Here is a 19,506-nt window from a genome sequence, read left to right on the forward strand (position 1 = left end):
GAATACATTGGAGATGTCTATTCTCTCTCTCTCTCTCTCTCTCTCTCTCTCTCTCTCTCTCTCTCTCTCTCTCTCTCTCTCTGTAAAAATGCATATGTGAGAAAATATGAGGATACACATGTGAATGGATGTCTGTGAGAAGGAACGTGTGTGCCTGAAAAGGAATGGTCTTAAAGAGGGAAACTTAGTGAGCCAGGGGAGTTGAGAAGATGGGAAAAATTAATCAGAGTTCACTGAGTGCATACTGAAAACCTATGACTGAGTAAAGGTCTTCCCAGGGCTGGTAGACCTGAGGAAACAGTTAATTATTGATGTTGTTTAAAGGAACAAAGGAGAGCAAATGTACTTAAATCAGTGCAGGGAAGGATAATGTTACACCCATGGGCCTTTCTTGATAGTCCTTCAGGCTCTTTTTTAAGATTATATTGGGGAATTGGGAGAGAGGAACAGTGTTGGGGAATTGGGGAAGGGGAAGAGTCAAGTTGTCCTTGAATCTTAGTTGTGGAGGGCGCAGCAAGCTCAGCTCCAAGTCTAGTTGTGCTGCTCGGCTCAAGGAGCTGTGTTCAATTGCAGGTGGGTGTAGCCACCATCCCATGTGGGAGTTGAACCAGCAGCCTTGTTGTTAAGAGCATGCGCTTTATCCGCTGAGCCACCCGGGCGGCAGCTCAGCTCAAAGTGCTGAGTTCAGTCTTTAACTGCGGGCAGGCACAACCCACCATCTTGAACAAGCAACCTGGTTAGGAGCACGTCTCTCACCAGCTGAGCCATCCTGTCACCTATTGGCAGCTCAGAAGCAGCTCAGCTGAGGCTCAGCGTCACTGGCCCATGTGGGAATCGAACTGGCAACCCTGTTGCTCAGAGCTCGCACTCTTGAGCAAGCTCTTAAGCAACTGAGCCACTCAGCTGGCCCAGTCCTTCAGACTCTTGACATTTACGTGACCTCCAACTAGATTGCAAGATCCCAAGGACAGAAAATGGGGTTTGCCACTCCAGATCGTTTCCCCTTTTCCTCCACCATCCTTGGCATGCATGGGTTGCACACTGTGCTGTGGAAGCAAAAGGTAGGGATTAAATTCCTTTTGTGGGCTGGTAAAATTTTTTCTACATTATAGCCTAGACCAGGGGTTGGCAAACTGCGGCTCATGAGCCATATGCAGCTCTTTGGGTACGTTCTGTCTCAAAAGTTTGCCGATCCCTGGACGAGCCAATCCTGTCCCTCACAACAATTTAAAAATTATTTGAGAACCATAAATATATATTTTACATAATCACCATTATGTAAATAATATCCTTTAAAAATTTTATAAATGAAACTATGATAGTTTTATTTTCATTTTTAATTTTACTTCAGAGCCTGTGGCTCATGAGCCACAGTTTGCTGACCCCTGGTGGCTCTTTCGTCTCAAAAATTTGCAGACCCCTGGCCAAGACTAATCCCCTTATCCCTACAGTTAACTAACTGCCTTGTATATCTGATCATGAAAGACCCAGTGAAGAGACAGTTCAACCCATCCCTTCTGAAAGTGTGTTTCCTGCTAACAGGGGATGAGTATCCATTTTTGCTTCAAAGAATGGTGGGAGGGCATTCTTCAATGGGGACACTATCTGCCTTATTCCAGATAGTAGCACTTCTGCTCAGTCTTCCTCTTAAATTTGACTCTTGGGTATTTTGGAGGGCAATTCCCTACCTTGATACAGCACTGTACCCTGCGGAGGATTCTTTCATTCCACTCTATCTCTTATTTAGTCTTTACCACAACCATACCTAAGAAGCATCATGATTCTTATTTTGTAAGGTGATGGAACTGAGAGGACCAGAAAAGTGAGATAATTTGCTCCAAGTCACTTAGTTTGGTAAGTGTGTGAACTTATTATACGTGTGGTGAGGCTGGGATTTGAACCCAAGTTGTAGTCCATACTTCAGGACCTTTTCAGGATGTCATGCTGTCATCTTGGAGGTGGACTGGCGTGAAAGATGTTGTGGGAGGAATACATAGAGCTGTTGGTGCCTTTCTGCTCTATCTACTCCTCTCCTCTACCTTTCATAATAGTCTTCTTCAAAACCACCTTCTTCATCATCATCTGTCTTATTTATCTATTCTATCTATGTATCTATCATCTATCTATCTATCTATCTAGTCTAAACTATCAGTCATCTACCTTCACTCTCATTTTTTAGGAATAGTGTGTATATCCAGCCTCCTCCTTAGGAAAGAAGGTAGGCTTGATCCAGACTATCCCTATTACAGGCAGCAGATGCTGGTGATGCATACCAAGAAATACTGTGGCTTAGTGGGAAGATCAAGGCCAGGTCTGAGGATAGGTAGGGACAGCTGGTTTCCCAATCATATTCTTCCATGACATTTTTGTGCAACTTCAAGTAAGTCACAACCTCTCCAGAGATTGCTGTGAGAGCAAAGTAGCATGATTCATTTATCCATGAATTATAAACAGTTGTTTTAATCATAAGACATTTATGTTCTCTCAAAACCCTTTGAGTTTGCAATCCTATGATTCACCCAACAAACACATATTGCACACCTACTGTGTGCTAGGGCCTGGAGATAATGGACATATGGAAAGCTTTCGAGAAAATAAGGCACAAGACAAATTAGGCATTTATTTATTTATTTATTTATTTATTTATTTATTTATTTATTACCTCCTGTTGATGGAAAATCTCACTTTTTACTTTTTCTGCAACAACATAATAGAAGCAGCAACCAAAAGGGAAAGAAAAAAGGATTAAATAGTGACACAGCTTGTGATGCCAGTACTGTTATGCACTCTAACACATACTACAGATAATAGTGAGGATATCTATATCTTCTTGTACTTGATTCCACATCACCTTGTTTACGCTATCCTTTGGGACATTTATAGCATAGAGATTGACTTTCATCCTGAGCTTGAGTTGTTTCTTTGGTCAATACAATTTTAAAAGGGCATGCCACATTCTATAGAATGACAACTATACTTATTTTACCAAGAGGTTGTAATTTGTGCTGGCTGTCTGCCTTCATATAAGACCTCTCCTGGCATATCGAATCAGGCTTTGATTATATGTCCATTCTTCAGATTTCATTATTTAGCTATGCATTATTTTGCAGCTATTAAGAGCAAAGGTGGATGGGGCAGTGGAAAGAGTATTAGGATTGAGAAGAGCTAGGTTCTTGTCTAGACGCTGATGTCAAATTGCTGTGCGGTCTTGGGCAAACCTCTGTCCCTGTCTGAGCCTTAGTTTTCTGAACTGTAGAATGGAAGCTTTGAACTAGGTGGTGGCTAAGGTCCCTTTTATCCCTGATCCATTCTAATATTCTAAGCAGTTTGTGAAACATTATTTTTTTGAAGCCAGAGCTTTTCTCAATACATTTTCACAGTGCTACCTCTAGTTTATGAGCTTCTGTTATAGCATGATGAGCTGACTTCACATATTGAAGAATGCTGTCCCAAATTTAATTATCTTGGGACATTATCACTGCATAGGATAAAATGAGCCATTTTGTATCTGTTGCCTTTGCTGAAATGGAGGTTATAGGATAACAACTTAAAGGCTAACTCATTAATGCACAGGGATGAATGAGGTTATATGCCAGCAGACCAAATTGGTGCCCAAATGTTTTCATCTAGAGACCTTTCTTTCCTGTGTTGTGATATAGTAATGGGGATTCCTTTATCCATTGTCACCTCCTGTAGACATTTGAATAACAAAAGCAATGCCTTCTGGCCACCCAGCCCTTTCCACTAGCAATTTCTCAAACTCTGAAGAGCTTTTGGAGGCTTGGAGCAAAATTCTGATGGTGCCATAAAGTGACTAATTTATAAAATTTGAATTTATAAAATTTATAATTTACATAGTTAAAATTTATAAAAATTTATAAAAACTGAATCCTCAGAAGGACTCCAACAATGATATCAATGCAGTTCTTCACCTTTTTCTCATAGGTGTTTACTAGGGAGCACTGTGTCGTCCCTAAGTATTTGATAGGGTCAGCAGAGTACATTAGTCCTCCAAACTGTGAAGGCTGTGGATTTATGCCTAGCTGAAAGCCTTTCTGTCCTGGCAATGTCGAAGCAGGTGACCTTTCTGACATTAATTTGTTTCTCCATCTGTGCCATGCACTGTGGGAGGACGTGAGGAACAAGCTTGATGCCACTCATGAGTGTTTCCCCTTTTTATACCGCTGAAGACTCCATCTAGGTGTGCCTCTGCTCTTTGTTCAAATTCTCTCTCCTGGTATCTGCTTATACCCTAGCCCTTTTACTGATCCAAATAAAATTACACATTCTTTTGCCAGTGACAATGTAAAAGTGAATGGTTTGAAAGAGAAATAAATTTTGAGACATACAAGCATTTTGCTGATCTGAATAATAGCATTTGAAAAATTGACTTATGCAGTTAGTTTTTCTAAATTTTATAAGGTGATTTTTGTATACTTGACCCTGATGCCATTGGAGATTGAATAAGAAAGATCTATTCCCAACAATCTTTCAAGATCTCTTTACCTGTTTAATTTAATTCAAATGTAGTAGAGATAGATCAGAGTAAGTGGTTAGATGCATTGCTACAAATTCTAATTTTATGTAATTACTTTTGAAACCTGATATTTTCTGGTAAAGTCACGACCTCTGCAAAGGACCTTCAATATCAATGTGTTTATTAAAAACCAATGCTAAATATCACACATACATTATTCATTTAATTCTCACACAACTGCTGAAATGCGTACTGCATTATTTCCCCCTGTTATAAGGGAAGCCACTGAGGCTCAGAGAATTCAACTAACTTTTTTAAGGTCACACAGCTAAGACATTGTGAAGTCTGGCTTTGAACAGTTCTATTTAGCTTAAACCCCAGTGGAAACTAAGGATATTTGTCTAAAGATGTTGTGTTTGAAAATGTCTTGAATTCTAGGCCAAAACTGAGAGGGCTTGCTTTCATTTTTCTTTTTGAGTATCATTTGATGTCATTATCACTTGGTCACTTCAGGTCAGCACCATAGAATGCTGCAGGGGGAAGGAGAAGACACTTTGGAGCAAGAGCAGTCTCTTGGCACCTTGTTCCCTGTGAGGAGCCTCCTTTTGTGTTCAGCTTAAAAAGCCAAGCCTGAGGACAACTATCAGATCTTGTGAACCTGTTATGTGCCTCTCTCATAATAATGTTGAAGCCTTCTTACTTGCCTCCCTTCCCCACCCTGCTCATCTGCTTTCGCGTCTGGGCACAATGGCCTTCCTAACTCTGCTTCTGTCGTGTATTCTACTGGTGCCTTGAGAGGGTTGAAAGTAAACAAGATAGTGTCAATTTTGCTGGCAGAACTGAAGCATATGATTGCTCTTAAGTTTAGCCCTGTATCTTTGAGCAGGAGGCAATGACAAACGGTTTATTCTAAGGCCTTTGATTTCCTTTGGAATTGTAAGCATCTAGACTGACTCATCTCTCAAAGGCTTTCCTCTCTCTCTCTTTTTGGCTGGTGTTATTGTGAGGTTTTCTTGTTTGTTCTTACCTTATTTTGGCAGGGGGAAAGGAATTGATTTTCATCTTGATTTTTGGGTGAAAGAACGAGCTATACTCTTTGGATGACCAGATCTGGTAAGCTTCAGCAAGAAGAAATAACTGCAACTCCAAAACAGGTACAAAAATATCTGAATTGGAACAAGGGGAGATGGGAACAATGTTAGAAAAATGAAGCCAGAGCTAGGTTGCCTGTGTCAGGATGAGACCTTCGGCTAACAGGTTTTGGAACTGTTATTGTGAATGAAGGATTGTTAGAGGCTTACTCTGGGACTGTGGTTAGGTTATGTGCATGTGCCTTTGGTTAAAATGGTAATTTTGTGGATGTAGTTTGTTCGTTGGGCTTAAGCATTCGCTTTGGGTCGAGGGGACGGTGCATTGCAGTTGAAGGACGTTTTAAAAGACCCATGCTAAGGATTTTCACCTTAGCTCATTTCAAAAGCCATAGAAAGACCCCCTCATCCTTTCTCGTACTGCACTTTAATTATCTGGCCAGCATTTATTTCTGACATGTGTGATTTTGACCATTAAGGAAAGTGGACAAAAGAGAATTTTGGAAACAAAAGTAAGGTGGCTTTTTTCATTTGTTTTTTTGGACAGAGCTCATTTATATAGATTATTGAATAATAAACTCCTACCTGCCTTTTCTCTGGCAAAGACACATAACCTGATCTTTGTAATTTAAATCTCCCCCCCCCCCACCACCAATAATACATGGAATGTCATCATAAAACTCTATGGGAAAGGGAAGCTCAGAAAAGTGGCATGTGACCTCTTCCTTTCTTGTCAAAAGGTTTAGTTCCCTGTGTTCCAAATTATCTTCTCTGTCAGGAGTCAACTTATATACACTCACCAAGACCATAAACTTCAGAGCTATCTTAAATTATTTCCTTTCCATTACAATACAAAATTCCCGTAAGTACAGAAAATTCTACCCATATAATCCATCCCCTGCTCCAGCCCCAGTGACACTGACTTGTGTCAGCATCTCTTGCCTTTTGGCTGATCTACCTACTTCAGGCTCTACCCAAACCAGGCTTTCCACTACTCTCTGTTATTTTTCCAAGCTGCAGCTCTGACTTTGCCACTCCCCACTTAAAACCCTGAAGTAGTTCCCTACTGCCTTCAGGAGCAAGTCCAGCTCCTTAACATGGCTAACAGGGACATTCATGATGTCATCCCTGCCTATCCAAATTTATCTCTTTTTATCTCCTTTACACAGCTTTAAGAATATAACAACCTCTCTCCCATCTCCTTGTCTTTGCACAAGCTGTTCTCTCTTTCTGGACACTCCCCCCTCCCTGTCTCCAGGCAGACTTAGATGTTTCCTCCTTTCTTCTGTCAGGGTACTTTGTTTATATCTTGGCTGATTGACTTATCACAAGGTTTTGCAAATTGTTGCTAACCTGTATATCTCCTTCACTGCACAGTTAAATCCTTTATGAAAGGAGTAATATCATCTCACTCATATTTGAATCTTTAGTGCCTGGTACAAAGTGGGCATTTAATACAGGCTTTTTAAAAATGAATAAATGAAAGAACAAAAGAATAATAGAGGTGAGTCTGTGCAAGAAAGGATGCCATGTGTGGGGTCCAGGGAGATCCCCACCGAAGTATCCTGCGCAACCTGGGAGCAGTAGGAGATAGTGGGCACCATGGAGAAGGGACAACTTTGCCAGTTCAACAAGACAAACTTCACTCTGATCAGCAATCTTGTATGGGGAGTCTCACCAGAAATGTCCTGGAAATGTCATGGTACAAATGGATGTGTTTTTTTAATGAAAAAATAATACAAATCAAGTTGCACAATTTTTGGTAAATAGATAAAAGGCAGAAGGCAAGCAAAATCCCATATATACTATAATACATAATACATATGTTGTTAGTATCTGAGTGCATTTCTTTAAGTCTTTTATCTTCATGTGTGCTTTTTCACACAGTTGTAAACATAATACAATTCTGCATTTTGTATTTGTTGTTTAAGAGCTCTTTGTAAATATCCATACTGTGACAATTTCACAATTTATATAACTAGTTTCATTGCTGGGCTACCATTTCCCTCCTTATTTTTTTTTACTGTTATGGCTCATGTAAATGTGGTTTTTCCTCTTTGTAGGAAGATTCGATTAGGATAGATTCCTAGAAGGGGAATTACTAGGTCAAAGGGCCTGGGGATGATTTTTGGCTTGAGACTCATGTGTCCAGTTTGCTTTCTGAAAGAGCTGTACAGATTTACAGGGCCCCTAACCTAGATGGATGTGCCCATTTCACCCAACCTGGACAGCATCGAGTATTAACATTAAAAATAAAAATAAACTTCATCAATGTTCTAATTAATTAATGGAAAAGATTAACTTATTCTTGTCTCAGTGTACATTTTTAAATTGTAAGTAAGGTTGTTTCTTTTTTAGTCTTTTCTTTCTTTCTTATTTTTGCCTAATTAGATTCTTTTCTGGACTATTGGTTCAGGACTGATTTTTTTTAAGTTGAATTTTTTTAAAATAAGCAACCAGAGGCAGCTCTGCTTGAGGGTGAAGCCACCTCCCAGTTTTCCCTCCCCCTTTACCAACCTCCCCCCCATAGTTCCCTCCACCAAGTCCAGTGACAATTGGATGATGCAGCCTTGATAATCATTCGATTCCAGAATGGGTGGCTGCATTCCTTTTCTGAAGGCAGCAAGGACACTGTGCCCCAGAATAATGCCCCTTTTGCTGTTGTTGTCCGCCTTCATATTTTTAGTGAACGTCCTGGGAGGAGCCCCAGGACACAACCCAGACCACAAGACGAAGATGATATCAATACACAGTCTCTCGGAGCTGGAGCGTCTGAAGCTGCAAGAGACTGCTTACCACGAACTCGTGGCCAGACATTTCCTCTCTGAATTCAAACCTGACCGAGGTGAGCGGTACCCTGGAGTGTGGCGTCCTCGCCTTTGGGCGAGTGGACCCTCCGGGGATGGGACGGGCGAGCTGGGGGTCCAAAAGGATGGGAGGGGCTCGTGCCTGGTCTCAGATCTGTTCCGTTCTACTGGCGCCAGGAGAACTGAGGAAGCAGGCGTTGAAGTGTGTTTGTTGAATTGCAAAAGAGGTGTAGATTAATTGAGTTGGGTCAAAGATCTGGGGTCTTGAGAGACAGTAAGACCGACAGGCATATGTCGGGGACAGACAGGTTAGCAGAGGACAGGTGAAGAGACAGACGCACCAGGTACAGTGTGAGAAGGAGTCAGAGGACAAAGGCGCAGAGGGACACTCTGAGAGAAGACTGGGACAGGCAGAGACAGCGCCGTTAAGAGATGGAGAGTAAAGGGAAATAGCGAGACTGTGAGAGACAGAGACGCGCCAATCCCGGCGTAGAGCGGCGGAGGGAGGTGCGCTGAGAGCGCTTGCCCAGCTCAGCTGGCTGCAGAAGAGCTAGTGGGACCAAGCTTTGGAGGGGGTTCGAGTGTGCAGGAGGTCTCAAGGGTGCGGGCGCCGATTCAGCAGCTGAGGGGAGGGGGAAGGGGAACGCGCGGGCCGAGGAGCGCCCCTGCAGTAATGAAAAGTGTAGGGGCGGCAGGTTCGCTAGGCTCGCGCAGCTGACGCAGCGGTCAAGGAGCGAAGCAAAGGGCGACAAGACCCCGTAGGGCAGCCGCCGCTGAGGGGTTCTGAGCCGGGGACAGATCTGGGAGCCGACCGCATTCCGGGTGCGAACCCGTCTGCAGTAACTTGGCGACACCTATTCTAGGAGGCTGCGCAGTCAGAGCCCTTCCTCTAGCCTGTTGCACTGTCCCGGCGCTCAACGCCCTGGAATTTATGTTTTAAGCGTTGTGCTCTGCTACTACTGGTGCGAAATAAGATGCGTGGTCCACACGCGGCGCCTAAGATCGTCTGGTTTGGTTCAATTATTGGAACCTCATATATCGTAGATAGGATTAGTCCCGTTTTCAAACAGGGAAGCTGAGGCTGAGAGAAAGCAAACCACTTTTTTGCGGGCTGGACAGAGTTGTTTGCCCCCCTCCCCTATCCCTGCGGATCAATGCACTGAGATACTTTAGTCACTTACCAAATCCTATTTGTGTGAGTGTGCGTGTCTTGTCTTTTTTCTCTTCCCATAGCTCTACCTACTGACCGTCCAAACACTTTGGAGAAGTGGTTTCTGATTCTGAGAGGACAACAGAGGGGTGAGGAGCTCTCGTACTTTCCTTAGGAAAGAAATGGGATGCTACACCCCTCCTGTATTGTGTCCCTCGCTACTGGAGACAAGGCGTGCCCACTGTCCCCTCCCAGAAACCCTGTAGGGGATTGTTTAAGGAAATGGTGCATTAACTGCATGCGTCTGGCTGTCCCATCAGATCGGCCTAAGCCTTCCTGTTCGATCCAGCCCAGACTGATCGCCCAGAAGAAATTATCCTCATTGCTTCAAGGTGGTCACTCCCCTGGCAGGATTTATGGCAGGGACCTAGAGCTCCTTCGGGGTAGTTGAGTGGAGCTGAGTCCTTCAGCCAAACCACTGCAGGGTGTCTTTGGCTCATTCCGCGAGGAGGGGCGCTGCAGGTCTGGAAGGGTAAGGATTGACTGCGGGTGGTTGCTTAGAGGAATGTTACAGCCCCTGCAGTTCCTCCTGGTTTAAACGCTGTGAAACATTGACGTTTCTCATTCTTTCCCTGGTTCCCTAGTCGTATCACTCAAGACGTTTGGCATTCGTCTGGAAGAGGTGCTGGTGAATGAGCTTACCCGCCGCAAGCATCTTGAACTAAGAGCCGCGATGCAGACTGAAGAATCTGTGGGTCAGGCTGCGGGCCGTCGTCGGGGAAACGTGGTGCAAAGGATGTTTGGCCGCATCAGGCGCTTTTTCAATCGCAGACGGGATGAGCCCTCCTTGCCCCAAGAGTTCACTCGCCGTGGGCGTCGAGTGAGTTAAACCCTCTAGGTTTCAGGCAGGGGCCCTTCCTGAGGTGTGAAGGGATGTGGGGGGAGGGTCAAGGCCTGTGTATTCAGAGAAAGGAGGAGCTGTACAGCACAAGTTGGAGGGGAGCACTCGGCTTGTCCCAGAAAAAAATGCCTCCTGTTGTGAATGTGACACAATTCTCAGGAAAGTCCGAAGCGACCCTCCAGATCCCCCATTTTAAGATAGTCTGGGTTTCTCCACAGGGTGCAGTATCTGTGGATAGTCTGGCTGAATTGGAGGACGGGGCCCTGCTGCTGCAGACCCTGCAACTTTCCAGGATTTCTTTTCCAATTGGCCAGCGACTCCTGGGATCCAAAAAGAAAATGAGCCTCAATCCGATTGCTAAACAAATCCCCCAGGTTGTTGAGGCTTGCTGCAGTTTCATTGAGAAACATGGTAAGAGGGACACAAATTATGGTTAAATCAAGGTAGGAGGCCATTAAAGAAAGAACGGTGTTCTAGAAATGGAGAGAGAAAAGAGGTTACAAGATGAAGTGCTTGAAATGTTCCCTTGCCACCAGCTGGGTTAAGGATGCAGGGGGGTGGGTGGGAAGGAAATGCTATCTATGGGGAAGGGGACCAGAGATTCTTACCATCCCCTGGTCTTTTCTTTCAGGCTTAAGCACAGTGGGGATTTTTACCTTGGAATACTCCGAGAAAAGAGTGTGTGAGGTAAATTGGCTATGTTTACACTTTTGTTCCTTGACTGAGAAAATCAGGTGAGGTGGGGGCTCCCCCATAGATCCCAAGGGAGTTTCATGTCTGATAGTGGGAGCAAAGTCTTCTTTCTAGCCCCCCAGGAGCACCATATTGCCAGCTACCTCCAGTGAAGCCTGAGACTTATTGAAGGAATGACCAGGAGGGAGCCTGTGGTGGTCAGGGTAGGAAGACATGTATTCTCTTCCCTTTTCTAGCTCCGTGAAGAATTTGATCAAGGTCTGGATGTAGTGCTGGATGACACTCAGAATGTGCATGATGTGGCTGCACTCCTCAAGGAATTTTTCCGTGACATGAAGGACTCTCTGTTGCCAGATGATCTGTATATGTCTTTCCTCTTGACAGCAAGTGAGTCTTCTGATGTCTCTTCTCCCTTGTTGGGCAAGGAAAGGAGCTAGTAGTGTGTGTGTGTGTGGGGGGGGGGTCTAGGGACAGAGCTCAGGTTGCAAGACTCCAAGGAACTAAGACAGAATGACATCTGAAGATGAAAACACCTCTTCAGACTACTTTCCTTGTATTTCATAATATTCCATTACAAGTCTGCTGTTTGGAAATTTCTCCAGAGGTTCTTGAAGGTGTGCATGTCCTCTCAGGGCAAAGAAGAACTTGCTTTTTGTAGAAGGGGTTCAATTATGATAGGAGCACCTCTTACTTTTAGGGCTTCTGAGCTCCAATGCTATGGGAATAAGCAAAGAAAAGATGCCTGGCGACTTTCTCCATAGCCTTCAGTGATTTTCAAGCAGAAACACATTTCTCTTCGTAACAGGCTGCAGCCAAGGCTAGCCCACTGAGTCAGCCCCTGTTTTCTTTCCTATAGCTCTGAAGCCACAAGATCAGCTTTCTGCCCTGCAATTGCTGGTTTACCTGATGCCACCCTGCCACAGTGACACCCTGGAGCGTCTGCTAAAAGCCCTGCATAAAATCACTGAGAACTGCGAGGATTCCATTGGCCTTGATGGACAGTTGGTAAAAAGCTCTTGCAAAGGGTAGTGAGAGCTGTGGTAGGGGACATGTGTGGCAGTATATGAGAGAGACAGAACCAGAGAGACAGAGGAAGAGGGAAACAAGAACAAAAAGAGATGTTTCCATTTGTATAACTTCCATTACTGCCTCAAAGTCAACCACTTCCTGCTTTCCTTTACCTAGGTTTCAGGTAACCGGATGACTTCCACCAATTTGGCCTTGGTGTTTGGATCTGCTCTCCTGAAGAAGGGGAAATTTGCCAAGAGGGAGTCCAGGAAAACAAGACTGGGGATTGACCACTATGTTGCTTCTGTCAATGTGGTCCGTGCCATGATTGACAACTGGGATATCCTCTTCCAGGTAGGTGAAAGTTTTGGACACACTTATTTCACAGCTCTTTCCTGTTTACAAGGCAGGGAAAAGTTGTGCATGCATCCCTGAGGGTAGCCAAAGTTACCTCAAAATCCCCCAGTCTAGAAATTCTTCTCACATTAACCTGTCATGGTTCCTGATAGAGATAAATATAAATTTTTGGAAACATTGTTTCATAAAGGCTAACATTGCTCATTTTACTCTCAGGTGCCTCCCCATATTCAGAGACAGGTTGCTAAGCGTGTGTGGAAATTCAGTCCTGAAGCCCTTGATTTTATCAGACGCAGGAATTTGAGGAAGATCCAGTGAGTGTTTTCTTGATTTGTTTATGCTTAGCTTGAAAAAGAATCTCCTATGGGGGTTTCAAACCCTACACAATCTTTATATTAGTCAACGAAAGTACACAAACTGAGTTGCTTTGTCAAATTGATTCTCATTCAGGAGTGCACGGATAAAGATGGAAGAGGATGCTTTACTTTCTGATCCAGTGGAAAACTCTGCTGAAATACGGGCTGCTGTTCTTGCTCAAAGCAAGCCCTTTGATGAAGGTCAGTTCCCTGCTGGAAGTCAGACCCTTGCTGAAGGTCAGGCCTTTGCTGAAGGTCAGTCCCTTGGTGAAGGTCAGGCCCTTCCTAAAGGCCAGGTCTTTGCTGAAGATGAGCCCCTGGAGGAAGATGAGTCATCTGAGGAAGATGTGACAGTCAATGAAGAGCTAGTATTTGAATATCTCAATCAAGAGGTGGCCTTCGGAGAAGCCCAAGGTATTGAGATACTAAATGACCTTGAAATTCAAGGCCCACATCTTGAAGACATACAAGACCTTGATGAAGAAGATGATGATGATTATGATGACGATGATGATGATACCCTGAATTTTGATGATCTTCCTCTCCTTGAGGGTATTCTAGACCTTGATGATGAAATTCCAGAACTCATTGAAATCCCATACTTTGAAGAAATACCAGCCCCAGATGTGCAAGTAATCCCAAACCCTGGAGAAAACCTAAATCATGACCTCAAAGGACTAGATTTTGAAAACTACCAAAATTTTGACCTTGCAGAAGTTCCCTATCTTGATATAATCCCGAACAATGAAGAAGCCTCAGATACTGATGAAATCCCAAACAATGAAGAAGCCCCAGGCATGGATGAAATCCCAGACCAGGCAGATGCCTCAGATAATGATGAAAGCACAGATTTTGAAGAAGACCCCAATCTTGAAGAGGTTCTAGCTCTTGAGGAAATCCCAAATGATGAAGACTCAAATGGTGAAGAAATTCTAGACCATGAAGAAACCCCAGAGGTCAATGGGATTTCAGACTCTGATGAAGGCCTTGATTTTGAAGAAGTCCCAGCTCTTCATGTGGTCTCAAGTCCCGAAGAAGCCTCTGGTGGTCATGAATTCCCAAATCACGAAGAATCTCCAGAGGTTAATGGACTCTCAGACTCTGAAGAAGACCCCAATCTTGAAGAGTTTCCAGCTCTTGATGTAGTTCCAAATGATGAAGAAACCTCAGATACTGAAGAAATTCCAGATCATGAAGAAACTCCAGAGGTCAATGGCATTGCAGGTTCTGAAGAAGACTCCAACCCTGAAGAGACCCCAGCTCTCCATGTGGTAACAAGTCCAGAAGATGTGTCTGATTTTGATGAAATTCAAGATCAGGAACAATTCTCAGATGTGAGTGGAGTCCCAAACAATGAAGAAGCCTCAGATGCGGAAGAAAAAGCCTCTGATGTAAGTGGAATCCAACACTCTGAAGAAAACTCCAATGTCAAAGAAGACTCCATTCTCAATGTGGTTGCAGAGCTTAAAGATGCTCAAATTCATATTGAAATTCCAGATTCTCAGAAAGACCAAGCCAACAGTTTTGAAGAAGATGAAATTACCAATGTGACTCCAGAGACTGATGATGTCTCCATTTTCAATACAATTCCAGACCTTCAGCCAGATCTGGCTGTCAATCTTGAAGAAATCATGAATGTGCAAGCAGTACCAGTGCCTGATTATTTTGACTCTAAAGAAGTTCAGGATCCAAAAGCAATCCAGTTCCATAAAGAAGATGCAGATGTTACATCTCCTGTAGATACCACCCTCATCCTTCTTAAAAACAAGTCTCAGCCTGGTCAAGTCATGGACTACAAGTCCTCCCCAGAGTCATTGAAGACCGACACCTGCTTTCTCCCCTCCATGAAGTACTGTAAGCTTCCGGCTCCAGCTTTGTTACTCATTTGTGTAGTAAAATTAGTTAGGCTGGTTATAGGGTGGTGGTGGTTGTTAGGAGGCCGCATTCTTCCCCGCCTCCCTGGAGGTATTATCCGTTTGCTCTGAGCATGGGGTATCTGTCTCACTCTTTCTGTTCTCTAACCAACCTCTCTTCCCCCACCCACAGCTTCCACAGTTGGCCTACCTTTAGAGATCTATATTCTACTGTTAGGTTGAAGTTTTCTTATAAGTCAAGTGGGAATAATCATTCCTGCTCTAACTTCTTGCCTCATAGTGTATTTGAAGCTCAAAATTAGGTCTTAGTCCCTTGGGTGCTGTGTAAAGTATGAAGTGTAGAAACATAAGGAGATAACATTGTTACTATTTTCCAGGTTCCTCTGAGGAGCCAGCTGTGCCTCCCGGCACTGCCCGTTCCCATGACGATGAGGAAGGAGCGGGTAACCCCCCCATTCTGGAGCAAGACCGCCCATTGCTCCGTGTGCCCCGGGAGAAGGAGGCCAAAACTGGCATCGGCTACTTCTTTCCTTAGATGTTTTTTCCTTCTATGAGGTGCCAGACAGGGAAAAAGGGTGGGGGTGACCTGGGATGTCACAGGAAACATTAAGGAGTGCATCTTAAAGGTAAAGATCTCAGGATGAGAAGGAGTTCCACCTGATGCTCGGGTCAGGCTATGAATTCCAAACACACTGCCAGCCCCTGCATTGGGGATGCTTGGTCCCTTCAGCTGGTAAAAGCAGAGATGTTTCTGTGTCATGCCCAGGCTCCCTGGTGCTACCTTGCCTTTCTCTTTTACCCTTGATCCTGGCTTTCCCACACTACAGCCCTTCCTTTAATTGATGTGACATTTGTGGTAAACACCTGTCCCAGAGAAGCTCACAAATCTTGAGGTGCTTTCCCTCCCCCAAAGGGGATTGCATGCTTTTCCTGACTTTCCTACCCTCCTCCCGAGAGCTCAACTGGAAAGGCCCTCAAGAGGCATGCTAGGACGTTAGGTCAGCCTATTGACAGCTGACAAACTATTAATGCTAAACCATGTCACACCAACTCATAGCCATGTCCCCGCAGCAACTCCACCACCTCAGGATATTTTCCCCCAAAATTGTTTAGACCAATGGCTCATCAACCAGCCATTCCCAAAATTCTGTGCAGTTTTGCTCAGGTAATGCCAACACGAAGAACACTCTCAAGTATAAGTCTAGCTTTCATTTGGTCAAAAGTTAGAGGAAAAAATTAATTTTATTCCCTGGATTTGTTTTACAGACAGCTGGGGTTCATACCCTGTTGTCAACAAAATAGCTAGTTAGGTATGGACACATAATTCCAAGTAGTTAGTCACCTGATTACAAATGATCTTATCTATCGTCTTTATAGTTCCTCTATGCAGGACGGTAAAAATTTGCGGGACATGCTCTGGTAACACAGATATGGGTTATGTATGACATCCAAAATTATAGCTGATATTTAAGAGTAACAACTGCTAAGGTCCATAGAATGAAGAATGTATTGTATTGAGGGATAGAAACTGATCACATAATGGGTAACAACCGCAGAGCTCGAAGATTTGTGATTGTTAAAACTTCTCTGGCATTTATCATTAATAAACATCTGTATGGTGACAGCAGAATATTCTTGGCTTACTGTGTTGTTGTTTTTTTAATTCGAAATTTTGTTGGAGAGTTGGGATGCTCTGACTGGAGCTGAAGATGAAAGAGGAGATGACGGTGATGTGGAATAAGGGGAGGGGTGACATCGTACAAAGGGATGGAGTGAGTGGAATAAAGAGGAGGGGGTGATGTAGGAGAAAGGCGAAGGGGTTACTTGAAATAAGAGGATGAAATGAAGTGGAATCAAGGAAGTAAGGTAGAAGAAAGAGGAAAGCAAAATGAGAAATTACGGGGCGGGGCTGAGGTAGAATAAACAGGAGGGAATGATGAGGAACTAAGGGGAGTGGGTGATGTGGACAAAAGGAGAGAGGGTGATATGCAATAAAGGGGAGTAAAATGGAAAAAAGGGGAAGAGATGCAATCGAATAAAGAGAATGCAAGGGTTAAAGTAGAATAAATGGTTAAGGAGGGATAAAAGAGAAGTAGGGGAAAGGAACGAAGCTTAAGAAGAAGGCCTCTAACAGGAGGAAGGGGAATAAAAAGATAGATCACTAAGTTTCTTCAACTGAGAAATCTCCCCTGGACTGGTGAAAATGAAAACCTAGAAACACCTGGAGACATGATTTCCAAGTGTAAGAGAAGAGTGGGCTGCTATTTGACTGGAGGGACCTCCAACATTTCTTGAAAGCTTGAGACTTCATGACATGCTTGGAAATTTCCCATATTAGGGACAGGGCTCCAGAAAGTGAAATGGTATGTATTTTTATTTTTGCACACTGTGCTTTAGGTTATTTCCTTGTGTAGAGTTTTAGACAGCAGAAATGTAACATTTTACCCCTCCTATAATAATTATTATTTTATAATGATTATAATGATAGTTAACACATATTTAGTTTTTATAAAAAATGTCTGACACTGTTTAAAGCTTTACATGCATCATGTTATTTAATATTAATAACAACTCTGAGATACATGCTAACCATCACTGTCATTGTCTTACTGAGGAAAATAAGATACAGAAAGTTTAAATAACTTGCCTAAATTTCACACCTGGTTAGTGGAAAACAGCTAGTCTCCAAAGCTGAAGTCTTTAACCACTAGATTACATTGGCCCATTCATTTTAGGATTCTTCCACTGACATAAAGATGCATTGCGATGCCTGCAGTCAGTACGTTTTGGATGTGGTTTGCACTTTTAACAAGCAACCTTCAAGTTCCTTCCTAATATGTCCTTTCTCTCCAGATAAGACAAGCTGTTAGATAATAACTGTGATATCTCAGGCAGACCCTAGCAGTTGTATCTAGAGCCCTTAAATATTAAAGCCAGTGAAAAATGTAGAGCTCATCCACTCTAAGTCTTGTTATATTCCTCCCCAGTGCTGACTACTAACCAAGAGATTGGGGCTGAGAGTGGTGATTAGACATAGGCATTATCCTCACTGTTCCCTGTACTTTAAATATGTAACTTAGTGAGCACTGGGGAGGAATATAAGGGAAACAATACGATCAGAAGAAAACCTGGTTTCACGGAAGGCCACGAAGTGAAGGGAATGTTTTGAAAGAATCTACTTTCCTGTTTGTTACCTGGTTTATTTGGTGGTTTTTAAGCCATGTGGAAAAAGCACAAGTAAACTCATTTTATTATTTTGTGTACACACACACACACACACACACACACACAGAGGAATATTATTCAGCAATTAAAAATAATAAAATCTTGTCATTTGCAACATGGGTGGACCTTGAGGGCATTCTGCTAAGTGAAATAAATCGGACAAAGATAAATGCCATATTATTTCACTTATATGTAGAATCTTTTTAAAAAATGAACAAACAAAATAGAAACAGACTCATAGATACAAAGAACAAGTTGATGGTTGCCAGAAAGGAGGGGTTGGGGATGAGTAAAAGGTGGAGGAGAATAATAGATTAAAACTTCCACTTATAAAATAAATAAGACACAGGGATATAGTGTACAGCACAGGGAATATAATCAATAGTACCTTAATAACTTTGCACAATGACATATTGTTACTAGACTTATTGTGGTGATCACATTATAAGGTATATAAAGTCAAATACTATGTTGTACTCCTGAAACTAGTATAATATTTTATGGCAACTATACTTTCTTAAAAAAATACATGATCATTTCAACAGATGCATTTGGCAACATTCAAGAACTCTCAACCAATTGGGCATAGGGAGAACATACCTCAATATAATAAAAGCCATATAATGCCCACAGCTAACATTACATCAAATAGTTAAAGATTGAAAACTTTTCCACTAAGATCAAGAACAATAGTAGGATGTCCTCTTTCAACACTCTTATTCAACATAATACTTGAAGTCCTAGCTAGAGCAACCAGGCAAGATCAAGAAATAAAAGGTGGGCCAGCCGAGTGGCTCATTGGTTAAGAGTTGGCTTGGGAGAGTGAGCTCTGAGCAGCAGGGCCGCTAGTTCGGATGCCATGTGGGCCAGTGACGCTGCGCCCTCTACAGCTAAGGTGGTGAACAACAGCTCAACATGGAGCTGGGCTGCTGTGAGTCGCCGGCAACGGTGTAGGCTGCAGTGAGGCTGCAATGGGGCTGCAGTGGGCTGCCGTAAGCTACCATGAGTGGCCAGCAACCAGCATGAGCAGCCAGCAGCAGGCGTGAACTGCCGTGAGCCACAATGAGTGGCCGTCCAATGGCCGGCGACCGGCTGCCTCAGCCGGAAAGAGCGCAATGATCATAGTACCAACATGGGCCAGTGAAGCGACGTCCTCCACAACTAGACTGAAGAACAAAAGGACAGCAACTTGCTTGTTCTCCCCTGATTCTCTAGCGCTGTTCCCTCCCCCACTCCCCAATAAAATCTTTAAAAAGAAGAAATAAAAGGCAACCATATTGTAAGAAGAAATAAAATTGTCTTTATTTGCAGATGATATGATTTTATGTATAGAAAAATTTAAAGACACCACCTAAAACTATTGGAACTAGTCAATGAATTCAGTAAAGTTTCAGCATATAAAATCAACATACAGGAATTAGTTGTGTTTCTATGCACTAAAAATGAAATGACTGAAAAAGAAATAAAGAAAACAATGCCATTCACAACAGCATCGAGAAGAAAATATTTAAGAATAAGTTTCACTAAGAAAGTGAAATGTCTGTACTCTGAAAACGACAAGATTTTGATG

At 43.1% G+C, this 19,506-nt stretch overlaps 1 protein-coding gene across 2 annotated transcripts in view; it reads left to right on the forward strand.

The window, feature by feature from the left end:
• ARHGAP36 (Rho GTPase activating protein 36) overlaps nucleotides 1–16,343 on the forward strand; it is a 32,020-nt gene extending 15,677 nt beyond the window's left edge. Inside the window, exons 2-12 of one of the 2 annotated variants that reach the window (XM_019653920.1) lie at nucleotides 8,252–8,410; nucleotides 9,606–9,671; nucleotides 10,167–10,402; nucleotides 10,642–10,834; nucleotides 11,055–11,110; nucleotides 11,353–11,503; nucleotides 11,973–12,121; nucleotides 12,302–12,478; nucleotides 12,698–12,795; nucleotides 12,932–13,038; nucleotides 15,089–16,343. In XM_019653920.1, coding sequence (XP_019509465.1) covers nucleotides 8,252–8,410; nucleotides 9,606–9,671; nucleotides 10,167–10,402; nucleotides 10,642–10,834; nucleotides 11,055–11,110; nucleotides 11,353–11,503; nucleotides 11,973–12,121; nucleotides 12,302–12,478; nucleotides 12,698–12,795; nucleotides 12,932–13,038; nucleotides 15,089–15,246 — 1,550 coding nt within the window. In that variant the 3' untranslated portion in view covers nucleotides 15,247–16,343. Of the gene's footprint in view, nucleotides 1–8,018; nucleotides 8,411–9,605; nucleotides 9,672–10,166; nucleotides 10,403–10,641; nucleotides 10,835–11,054; nucleotides 11,111–11,352; nucleotides 11,504–11,972; nucleotides 12,122–12,301; nucleotides 12,479–12,697; nucleotides 12,796–12,931; nucleotides 13,039–15,088 lie in introns of those variants that run through there. The other variant, XM_019653919.1, reaches the window with a different exon arrangement.
• The last annotated feature ends 3,163 nt before the right edge of the window (nucleotides 16,344–19,506 follow it).

This window comes from Hipposideros armiger, unplaced genomic scaffold, assembly GCF_001890085.2.
Source record: "Hipposideros armiger isolate ML-2016 unplaced genomic scaffold, ASM189008v1 scaffold_210, whole genome shotgun sequence".
Classification (NCBI taxonomy): Eukaryota; Metazoa; Chordata; class Mammalia; order Chiroptera; family Hipposideridae; genus Hipposideros; species Hipposideros armiger.